The sequence below is a fragment of the Hyla sarda genome, chromosome 10 (assembly GCF_029499605.1).
Source record: "Hyla sarda isolate aHylSar1 chromosome 10, aHylSar1.hap1, whole genome shotgun sequence".
Lineage (NCBI taxonomy): Eukaryota > Metazoa > Chordata > Amphibia > Anura > Hylidae > Hyla > Hyla sarda.
Window position 1 is genome coordinate 106,904,965 of NC_079198.1, and position 12,120 is coordinate 106,917,084.

Here is a 12,120-nt window from a genome sequence, read left to right on the forward strand (position 1 = left end):
TTTTCTGGACCATTGTAACTTGAAACCAGACTCAACATACAATGCTACAGACAGTCCAGATCTGTGAAACGTGTCACAACTGGAGGAACTGGCCAATCAGAATGGGCATTCACTGGTAAATTCACCTGTATTACTGAAGTGCATGCACTGACTGGTGTCTGGTAGCGCCCCCTACAGTTCGGGGAGGAACTACAAGTCCTGTACTACTCCTTACCTGTGCCAAGGTTAGTTGCTCCTTTGGACACCAAGTAAGGGCGGCTCCATTTGGGACACTGTGTGTACTGTATAGGACCCTGAAGAAGCTCCTGTCCTCTACATAAACCATTGTTTTCCAACCAGGGTGCCTCCAGCTGTTGCAAAACTACAACTCCCAGCATGCCCGGACAGCCAACAGGGCTATAACTTATCCCCTATCCTTTGCATAGGGAATAAGTTATTTTTCACCACTGAACTTCCTTAACACAGGGCTACCCCGGCACAGCCATGTGTGTGCAGTAAAGTTTGGGGGCAGGCCCACGGGTCAGTTACATTGGCACCCTGGGCCTGTGCCTCTAAACCTTACTGCACACACAGGGCTGTGGCGGGGTATCGCTATGTGTCAGCTTGTAGAGGAATCCGCAGCATATTTCACCCAGTGTGAAATACACTGAGGATGCGCTATGTATGACCCTATGCACCATTTATCCAGGATTAGTAAAACAGAGCTTATTTCTTCAAAATATAGCACCACACCTATCCTCAGGTTCTGTGTGGTATTGCAGCTCCACTCTATAGAAGTGAATAGAGCCCAGTTGTAATACCACACACAACCAGAGGACCGGTATGGTGCTGGTTTTTAGAAGAAATTAGCTTTGCTTTTCCTGGATAAGAAAATAGTCTATCTAGATCATTGTTTCCCATCCTGGATCTTTGACTGTTAGGGTTTGCTGGGAGTTGTAGTTTTGCAACTAGAACTGCTGGGAGTTGTGGTTTTGCAACAGCTGGAGGCACTCTGGTTGGGAAACACTGGGCTAGGCCACACCTAGTCTAGGGCTGGTGACTGGGTTGTGCATTATGTAGTTAAGCAAAAAAAAAAAGCATGTAAATTGCCACTTGTTGTCACACAACTATTTAAGGGTACGTTTTAGGTTTTGTGACACCCTGTAGACAAAATATAGTAAACAAAAAAAAAACACTGATCCTTGACTAACATCAAAGCAGGTTTGGATTTTGATGACTGTCGTGAGATGTTGCCATGTATCCTGAGCTTGTTTAAGCAGATATATAATGTGGACAGATTTATTGAAAGCAAATCAATCCACACCCGGTTTGTTCACAGCGTGAAACAGACTGTCAGCTCTACTGCTCACACGTACAAAATGTATTTGCAAATTTGTGGTTTTAACCATTATACTATGTTACAAAATTTACCAGGAGCTGCATGCTACAAGCTGACTCCGAGAAGCTGCGACAAGCCTGGATCCAAGCCGTGCAAGCCAGCATTGCCTCTGCATACCGGGAAACACCAGATAACTACTATATAGAGGTTGGTACCTATTATGGATGTATTATAAACCAATAAATGTGCACTTAAACCAGTGGGGATAGACCAGTGTTTTCCAACCACGGAGCCTCCAGCTGTTGCAAAACTACAACTCCCAGTATGCCCAGACAGCCAACGGCTGTCTGGGCATGCTGGGAGTTGTAGTTTTGCAACAGCTGGAGGCACTCTGGTTGGGAAACACTGGGCCTGACCATCTATATTAGATCCCAGCATTTAAAAAAGTATGAACCACACGGAAACAACTGCACGTAATAAAAAGGCTGCAGCACTCACATTAGCTGATCAGCAGGGGTGTCGGCCCCCCCCCCTCCACCAACCTAAATGGACAGTCTAAGGATAAGGCTGGATAACTCCCTTTAACCCCTTAAAGGGGTACTCCGCCGCTGGCATCTTATCCCCTATCCAAAGGATAGGGGCTAAGATGTTAGATGGCTGCGGTCCCGCTGCTGGGGACCCCGGGGATCGCCTCTGTGGCACCCCGCCATCATTACTGCACAGAGCGAGTTCGTTCTGTGCGTAATGACGGGCGATACAGGGGCCGGAGCAGCGTGATGTCATGGCTCCGCCCCTCATGACATCACGGCCCGTCCCCTTAATGCAAGCCTATGGCAGGGGGCGTGACGACCGCCACGCCCCCTCCCATAGACTTGTATTGACAGGGGCGGGCCGTGACGTCACGAGGGGCGGAACCGTGACGTAGCGATCTCGCTCTGCGCAGTAATGATAGCGGGGTGCTGCAGCAGCGATCCCCGGGGTCCCCAGCAGCGGGACCCTGGCGATCTGACATCTTATCCCCTATCCATTGTATAGGGGATAAGATGTCTAGGGGCGGAGTACCCCTTTAAGGACACAGTTTTTTGTTTTTTTTTGCATTTTTGTTTTTTACAACTTTCAAAAAATCATAACTCTTTACCTTTTCACCTATAGACCTATATGAAGCCTTGTTTTTTGCACCACCAATTGTAATTTGTAATGACATCAATCATTTCACTACAAAATCTACGGCAAAGCCCAAAAGAAATTTATTTGTGGGGCAAAAAAAAAAAAAAAAATCAATTTTGTAACTTTTGGGGGCTTCCGTTTCTACGCAGTGCAATTTTCGGTAAAAGTGACACCTTATCTTTATTCTGTTTATATAGTTCGGACATTAATGCACGCAGCGGTACCACATATGTTTGTTTATTTTTGTTTACATTTTATTTAAATTTTTTATGGGAAAAGGGGGGGGTTATTCACACTTTTATTAGGGAAGGGGTTAACATTTATTTACTCTTTTTTTTTACACTATTAGTCCCATAGGGAACTATTACATGCAATCATTAGATTGCATACACTGTTCGATGCTTTGCCATAGCATAGCATTGATCAGTGTTATCGGTACTCCATTGCTCCAGCCTGCTGAGGCTGACTGGATCCTTTTTTTTTTAATTTTTTTTTTATATGTTTTTATTACGGTATATAAAAAAAAAAGGTAACGTGTACAACAAAATTCAAACAGCCCTCTGGGGAATCTCACCACCCTCCATACATTATGAGATCATGATAAGCCAACGAAACAGAATGCAGAAACATTGCATAGCTTAAAGGGGTACTCTGGTGAAATACTTTTTTTTTTTTTTTTTTTTTTTCAACTGGTGCCAGAAAGTTAAACAGATTTGTAAATTACTTCTATTAAAAAATCTTAATCCTTCCTGTACTTATTAGCTGCTGAATACTACAGCGGAAATTCTTTTCTTTTTGAAACACAGAGCTCTCTGCTGACATCATGAGCACAGTGCTCTCTGCTGACATCTCTGTTCATTTTAGGAACTGTCCAGAACAGCATATGTTTGCTATGGGGATATCCTTTTACTCTGGACAGTTCCTAAAATGGACAGAGATGTCAGCAGAGAGCACTGTGCTCATGATGTCAGCAGACAGCTCTGTGTTTCAAACGGAAAAGAATTTCCACTGTAGTATTCAGCAGCTAATAAGTACAGGAAGAATTAAGATTTTTTAATAGAAGTAATTTACAAATCTGTTTAACTTTCTGGCACCAGTTGATTTTAAAAAAAAGTTTTTCACCGGAGTACCCCTTTAAACCAGCCAAAAGGATCATATACCAGTCCAGTGAGTAAGGCTTGGGACATCCCCGTAGAGAACACAAACACCAATAAACAGAACAAACACATACACAGCCAGTCACACACACCAGAACACATCCTAGGAGCTCACCTTCCGACCTAATAACTATACTACTCCTGAACAGGAGGATCCGTAGAGACATCCAAAAACAACCATGGCACCCATATTTTGTCAAATTTCTTGGGCTATTTACAGCTCACATAAAGTGCGTGATAGAGAAGAAAATATTTATTCACTAAGGCAATCCAGCGGGAACCTGGGGGGGGGGGGGGGGAGGATGTATCCTTCCAGGTCATCACAATAACTTTGCGTGTGCAAAACAGAAGAAAACGGATAGAAATTTGCCTATACAAGCCCGATACCAGACTATTGATAACTCTCAACAAACAGACCTCCGGCATTAGCATAAAGGGAAGTTCTAAATGGTCAGACAGGAATTGCATCACCTCTCTCCAGAAGGGTACCACACGAGCAATCCCAAACCGCATGCAAAAGAGTGCCCCTCTCCCATCCACACCGGAAACAAACATCAGACCCCGAGACCCCCATTCTGAGTAATCCAACAGGAGTGTAATACAAATGAAGAATAAATCTGGACTGAATGAGCAAGTCACGGGCACTCACCACTGTGGGATAATACCTTTTAACCACCTCCTGCCACATCTCCTCTGAGAGACTAGGAATATCATCTACCCATTTCAAATATGCCAGAGCAAAAGGATCTGGACCCACTGATTGTAATAAGATATACGCCTGGGTAAGGGGTTTGGAAAGATCGGCGGTCCCCAGGAGCAACTCCAAGTCATTAAGCACAGGGGTAACTTCCAGGGAGCTAACCTGGCCAGAATCCGCATGTTTGGCTGACTGGAGCCTTGAAGAACCAATCGCACAGCGAGGAGGCAGATAAGGGCCCTCCCGCCGTCCTCTCAGCTGATCGGGACATTGCGACTTCCCTACGATGGTCCCGATCAGTTCCGCTGCGATCAACTTTGATTGCGGCGTCTAAAGGGTTAATGCCGGGCATCGTCCCAGTCGCCAGTGTCTGGCATTAGCCACGGGTCCTGGCTGCTGATAGCGGCCGGAATCGAACGGATATGAAGCGAGCTAAACTCCTGAGCTCGCTTCATAGACCTGACACACAGCCGTGCCATATATATATGGTGCGGGCTGTTAAGGGGTTAATCTTCAATTCAGTATATTATCACGTGCATGTTTATTTGTATGCATTTTGCTCAGCTTTTTCCCCTTAGATGCCACCATTGCTTCCGTACGCGACATTTTGATCAGATGTAAATCTTAGGTAATATGTGTTTCTTATTCAGAGACTGGACAGGACGGCATCTCCTTCCACTAGTAGCATTGACTCGGCCAGTGACTCCAGGGAGCGAAGCATCAAGGGAGAAAGTATCTTGCAGCGGGTGCAAAGCATCGCTGGCAATGACCAGTGCTGTGATTGTGGACAGACAGACCCCCGGTGGGCCAGCATCAATTTAGGAATCACACTTTGCATTGAATGCTCAGGAATTCACAGGTAAGTTCTTGGGTTCTGATTGTGGAAAGCACTAGGGCAGTGTTTCTCAACCAGGGGGCCTCCAGCTGTTGCAAAACTCCAACTCCCAGCATGCCCGGACAGCCAAGGCTGTCCGGGCATGCTGGGAGTTGGAGTTTTGCAACAGCTGGAGGCACCCTGGTTTGGAAACACTGCACTAGGGGGTAAATATACAGAACATTAGAGGTTGTGATAGCATGCGGTTCCATAGTATTTTGACCACTGACATTCAATGTGTGAGATCTATAGGACATGCCATAAACATTTTCTGTACCTGGGACCCTCATGTGTTAGACACCTCTCTCTTTCTCTAGGACAATGTTTCCCAACCAGTTGTTAAAAAAAACTACAACTTCCAGCATGCTGGCTGTCCAGGCATGCTGGGAGTTTTAGTTTTGAAACAGAGTCACCCAGGTTGGGAAACACCCCCTTAGGAAGTGGGGAAAGTACAACTGTTTTAATTATTTCTTATAGACTACAGAGCAACACTGCTGGTAAAAGATAACACATTTTGAGATTGTGCTGATCTCTTCATCAGATCCATCTGGATCCGATGAAGAGGTCAGGACAATCTCGAAACGTGTTATCCTTTACTATTATAAGAAATAAATTCATGCTTTAGCCCCAGTTGTGCAGCACCTTTTATATACAGCATTTTCTCCTGCCTGTTCTTGGATCCCTCATTTTGGCAGATGATGAGAAAAGTAATCTTAGAAGTGTGGCGGGCAAGACCTCGATAGCTGCCTCTTTGTCACTTTGTGCTACCAACACTTTAGGTTTCTGTCAGGTCACCAGTCATTATAGAACATTGTAGAACAATGGGGGAAATTTACCATGTGCAGTGTTTTGGTGCTCTGCATGTAAGTATAGGTCCGCCCATTTTACACTGGAAGAAGTGCAAGCCTCTGAGTAAATCCGGGGGGGCTCCTTGGTTGCCCTTTTTCCGTTGCAGAAATCAAAGCCAGGTATGAACTATTCTAGATTTCTGCAACCTTTGGTGTAGCAGTTCGGCCCTAAAGTTGCATTTGAGGAGGGTGTCCCCAGCACACCCCCTCTAAGTGAGGCCAAGCCCCCCTTCCTGACCCCTCTTTATCTCCTTCCCTCCCCTTTGGTGTGAGGGAAGCACATTCTTAATATGTCACATTTTTACACCGGAATTTGTGAGAAAAATTTCCTTTGCCAAAATGTTGGACTTTTGACTGTGCGCCACTGGTGCAGCATAGAAAACGACACCTAATATTTTTGTCATTCACATATTCATAGTTCCTATTGTGAAGTTTTAGATGTCTGGCGCACTTTTTCTCCAATTAAACCAACCTATATTTATGTGTTTTAGATACTTGTTTAGACTCCTTTTATGCATCACTTGACAGGTGTAGCTTGTATGCAGCATCATGCGCCATTAAACATTGCACAAACATTTTTGTTGCAAAGTAAGCCAACTTCTAGGTGGTGTAAACTAGGACTTGACAGTGCAAAGATGCGCTAAAGTTATCAAACAGCTTGAGCCACTTTAATAAATCTGCTGCATTTTTAGACTGTCTAGTCTAAGCTTACATGCTCTGAGTATAGGGGCCCATTCACACTATGATTTTTCATATGCAGCAGCTGTTGATATTAATCGGCGCGAGGACTGTTAAAGGAGTACTCCGGTGGCAAACATTTTTTTTTTTTAAATCAACTGGTGCCAGAAAGTTATACAGATTTGTAAATTACTTCTATTTAAAAATCTTAATCCTTCCAGTACTTATTAGCTGTTGTATGCTTCACAGGAAGTTGTGTTTCTTTCTGGAATTCTTTTCTGTCTGACCACAGTGCTCTCTGCTGACTCCTCTGTCCATGTCAGAAACTGTCCAGAGTACAAGCAAATCCCCATAGCAAACCTCTCCTGCACTGGACAGTTCCTGACATGGACAGAGGTGTCAGCAGAGAGCAATGTGGTCAGACAGAAAAGAACTCCAGAAAGAAATACAACCTCCTCTGAAGCATAAAGCAGCTGATAAGTACTGGAAGGATTAAGATTTTGAAATAGAATAAATTTTACAAATCTGTTTAACTTTCTGAAGTACCCCTTTAAGACATGTCCGTCTCCATTGACAGCAATGCATTTGTGAACGGATTCTGCCGATAGAATATACATGTTTACTCTTTCAGTGTGGAATTTGAATTTTCCGCTGCAGAAATTCCTTAGCGTGTGCAGTGCAGCAGACTCTTAGTAAAAACAATGGGAGGCTGCTGCATCTGGATTTCCGTAATGTGAATGGGGCCTTACACAGTATTAGTCAATATGCTCCAATGTGCTCTGGGCAGAGTCATGTGTTTTTATGTATTCATCCTGAATTCTAGAGCCATAAAGTAAGAACATGTCTCCTTGTATTTTGCAGAAGTCTTGGTGTGCACTGTTCTAAAGTACGTTCTCTTACATTGGACTCCTGGGAACCAGAGCTGCTTAAGGTAAGCTAGCATTGTACAGTATTGTTTAAATGGGCACTGTCATGAACTTATTTTTATTTTTTTTTTGATATATTGTACTTATGTACTACAACATATCTCTAATATACATCAATAATTTTTTTTCTTGTGCTTAAAATATTGTATTTTCTATTTGAAATCCAGCCACTAGGGGTCTCCCTCCTAGTGACCGGCTGCAGCCTGCTGTGACGTCACAGCTTAAAGTGGTATTCCAGGAAAAAACTTTTATATATATATATATATATATATATATATATATATATATATAAATAAATCAACTGGTTACAGAAAGTTAAACAGATTTGTAAATTACTTCTATTAAAAAATCTTAATCCTTTCAGTACTTATGAGCTTCTGAAGTTAAGGATGTTATTTTCTGTCTATGTAATCTCGGATGACACGTGTCTCGGGAAACGTCCAGTTTAGAAGCAAATTCCCATAGCAAACCTCTTCTAAACTGGGCGGTTCCCGAGACACGTGTCATCAGAGAGCACTTAGACAGAAAAGAACAAGCTAAACTTCAGAAGCTCATAAGTACTGAAAGGATTAAGATTTTTTAATAGAAGTAATTTACAAATCTGTTTATCTTTCTGGAGCCAGTTGATATATAAAAAAAAAGTTTTTCCCTGGATAACCCCTTTAATTCGGACCGATCCCGGCCGGGCAATCGGTCCGAAATCAGTCAACCTGCACTCGCTCCCTGCCTCTCAATCAGACAGGTGGGAGCGAGCACTGGGGCTGCGCGCATTGGCTCACTGGCCTCGCGCGCAGCCCGTCCCAGCCCCCCCGCAGAAAAAAAAATTATATACATGGTGGGAGCTACTCTTTTTAATTTGAGATTGGAAAACTCATCTAGAATTGTTAACACCACATCTCTCTTCCTCACTAGTTGATGTGTGAGCTGGGAAATAGCACAATAAACCAGATCTACGAGGCGAAGTGTGAACAACTAGGCTTGAAAAAGCCAACGCCGGGATGTTCTCGGTATGTATTACAGGCCTGCACTGTATAAATAACCGTGTGCTAATTTAGTGGACTGATTTCTTCTGTATGCCACTAGATGGCGCTCACTGGTTGTCTGAACTAAATCTATGAGCTCATCAATGTCATGTGGATACACTGCCCCGTCACGTATTCTTTACATACAGTCACTATATAGATATAGATGTCTCAAGTTATCCTTTAAATGAAATTTAAGGTCAGGATTGACCCTTTAGATCAGTGATCCACAACCTGGGCAAAGCTACAACTCCCAGCATGCTTTGAAGGGAGTCACAGTTTTGCGACAGCTGGAGGGTTGCAGTTTGTTTACATTGAGAAGTTTTCATTTTAATGTAAATTTTTGTTCATCCTTTAGAGCAGTGTTTCCCAACCAGGGTGCCTCCAGCTGGTGCAAAACTACAACTCCCAGCATGCCCGGACAGCCAAAGGCTGTCCGGGCATGCTGGGAGCTGTAGTTTTGCAACAGCTGGAGGTGCACTGGTTGGGAAAAACTGCTCTAAAGATATCAGGATGCCACTTCCTTGGAAGTACTGGCATGTACGACCTACCTATGTCAACCCTATGTCCGGACATGCTGGGAGTTGTAGTTTTACAACAGCTGATACAACATTGGTTGGAAAACACTGCTTTAAAGTGTCCCAAGTTTTGATCGGCTGAGGTGTCAGTGCTGAGACCTCCACTAATCATTAGAATTCCCTAGCTCGCAGTGATATTCCAGAATGGCTGTCCGGGCATACTGGGACTTGTAGTTTAGCAACAGCTGGAACGACATTGGTTGGGGAACACTGCTTTAAAGTGTCCAAAAATTTTTGATAGGTAATCGATGTGCCAGTGCTGAGACCTCCACCAATCATTACAACTCCTTGACTCGCAGCAATCTTTCAGCTTCACTAGACGACCCCATTTTAAGTCTATGGAGCTGTCTAGTGAAGCTGCACTGAGATCACTGCGATCTGGCACGTGAAGCATTCTACCACGCTCTCCTACCTGCTCATTCTAATGATCAGTGGGAGCCTTAGTGGTCAGACCCCGACCTATCAAAACTTTTTTTTAAATGACGTGGACACAGTAGTGCAGTGAAACATAACTTATCCCTGTGATCTCCTGAATGGGGCCCCCGCAATCTGCCAAAAGCAGACTTTACGACCCCTGCAGGAAGCTGCGGCCGGCATGCCCCCTTCACGTATCTCTATGTAATATATGGGTCCGCGTGCTGGGGTCGGCATGCCCCCTTCCAGTAGACTGCCGGGGCCCCATTCTGGAGATCGGGGGGGGGGGGGGGGGGGTCCTAGCGGTTGGACCCCCCAATCCCCCCCCCCGCAGTCTATAACTTATCTCCTATCCTTTGAATAGGGGATAAGTTATGTTTCACTACAGAACTCTTTCAAGAAACTTTCTAAAATTAGTACAATACATTTTCACAACTGATACCAGAAGTAAAAACGAAAGTGAGAGAACCTATTATAAAAAAATTAAAAAAAACAACCTATGATATTATAGTAGGATATTTATGTATATTTTAAAGGAGAACTCCAGCGAAAATTAACTTTTCCCCTATCAACAGGATAGGGGATAAGTAGCTGACTGCTGGGGGTCCCAGTGGAATGGGGCCCCTGTTCTTTCAGTGAAGAGCGTGTGTCATCTACTGGTAGACTGCACGCGCTCTATTTATTTCTATGGGAACGCCGATGTTGCCCGAGTGCTGCACTTGGGTCTTTTAGGCACAGAAATGAATGGAGCGTGTGCGGTCTGCAGCACGTGCTCTTCACTGAGCACCGAGGCCCATTCAGGAGATCACGGGGGTCCCAGCAGTCGGATCCCCGCAATCAGCTACTTATCCTACTAGCTATTAGCTAAGTTCGTTTTCAATAGATTTATCTTTTAAGATCTCATTCTGTAGGGGCTTTATATCAGTTTTATGTCCTTTTTTTTTTTGTAATTTCCCCCTGTCTAGATTACACAACAATCCAGCACCTTACTGTATGATCCCATTGATCCTGGCTTGAGAGAGTGTTGCTTTACATTGTTTCCAGTCACTAAATAGTTTTGTGTTGTTTTAGACAGGACAAAGAGGCCTGGATCAAAGCAAAGTATGTTGAGAAGAAGTTCTTGAAGAGGTTGGGAAGCGTAGATGTAGAAAATGGCCGGAAGTCTCAGAGGTGGAGCGTGAAAAAATGTCAGCGGAATAACAGCTCCATCAAAGTTCCTTCTGCACGGAGGAAGTACAGGCACAATGGCGGGAACACCTCTCCAGCCATGCTCTCCTCAGGTATACTGGGTGCCAGCCAAGAAAGCAAATCACTTGTCATAAAAGAGATACAGTGATCCCTCAACTTACAATGGCCTCGACATACAATAGTTTCAACATACAATATTTTTTTCTGGACCATTGTAACTTGAAACCAGATTCAACATACAATGTACAGACAATCCAGATCTGTGAAACCTGTCACAACTGGAGGAACTGACCAATCAGAATGGGCATTTTACTGGTAAATCACCTCTATTACTGAAGTGCATGCACTGACTGGTGTCTGGTAGCGCCCCCTACAGTACAGGGAGGAACTACAAGTTCTGTACTACTCCTTACCTGTGCCAGGGTTAGCTGCTCTTTTGGACACCAAGTAAGGGCGGCTCCATTTGGGACACTGTGTGTACTGTATAGGACCCTGAAGAAGACCCCCTCCTCTACATAAACCATTGTTTCCCAACCAGGGTGCCTCCAGTTGTTGCAAAACTACAACTCCCAGCATGCCCGGACAGCCAACGGCTGTCCGGGCGTGCTGGAAGTTGTAGTTTTGCAACAGCTGGAGGCACCCTGGTTGGGAAACACTGAAATAGACAGTGATTACAGCTCCCAGCAGATCTTTCTTACTTTTATATGGAAGGATTTGCTTTATCTGTATTAGTTATCTACTTATTTATCTTTAATCCTCACTTTTTTCTATTTTTGGATGACATTTTGGTGGCTTCAGAACCAATGACCAGGTTTCCATAGAGTTCTGGCCTCAACATACAATGGTTTCAACATACAATGGTCGTCCTGGAACCAATTAATATTGTAACTTGTGGGACCACTGTATAAAAAAAAAAAAAAAACAACAGTGAAACAGCACCCAGGCCCAGATTTATCCATCTACCTGAAACCAAATCTGTCCGGTTTTTCTCATAGTAACCAATCTACTATTCATCCGTATGGACACAACCAGACAGTTTTGGTTTTAAGCAGATGGGTAAATCTGGGCCACATTGTAACCTACAACTCTTCAGTGTACAGTGGTCCCTCAAGTTACAATATTAATTGGTTCCAGGACGACCATTGTATGTTGAAACCATTGTATGTTGAGACCAGAACTCTATGGAAACCTGGTAATTGGTTCTAAAGGCACCAAAATGTCATCCAAAAATAGGAAAAAGTGAGGATTAAAGA

The 12,120-nt window shown here is 43.9% G+C and overlaps 1 protein-coding gene across 1 annotated transcript in view; it reads left to right on the plus strand.

Annotated features, from left to right (window-relative positions):
* ACAP3 (ArfGAP with coiled-coil, ankyrin repeat and PH domains 3) overlaps positions 1 to 12,120 on the plus strand; it is a 136,776-nt gene that overhangs the window by 110,771 nt on the left and 13,885 nt on the right. Inside the window, exons 14-18 of the mRNA XM_056544829.1 lie at positions 1,414 to 1,525; positions 4,990 to 5,198; positions 7,601 to 7,670; positions 8,578 to 8,672; positions 10,751 to 10,959. Of these exons, the coding sequence (XP_056400804.1) occupies positions 1,414 to 1,525; positions 4,990 to 5,198; positions 7,601 to 7,670; positions 8,578 to 8,672; positions 10,751 to 10,959 (695 nt within the window). The remainder of the gene's footprint in view (positions 1 to 1,413; positions 1,526 to 4,989; positions 5,199 to 7,600; positions 7,671 to 8,577; positions 8,673 to 10,750; positions 10,960 to 12,120) is intronic.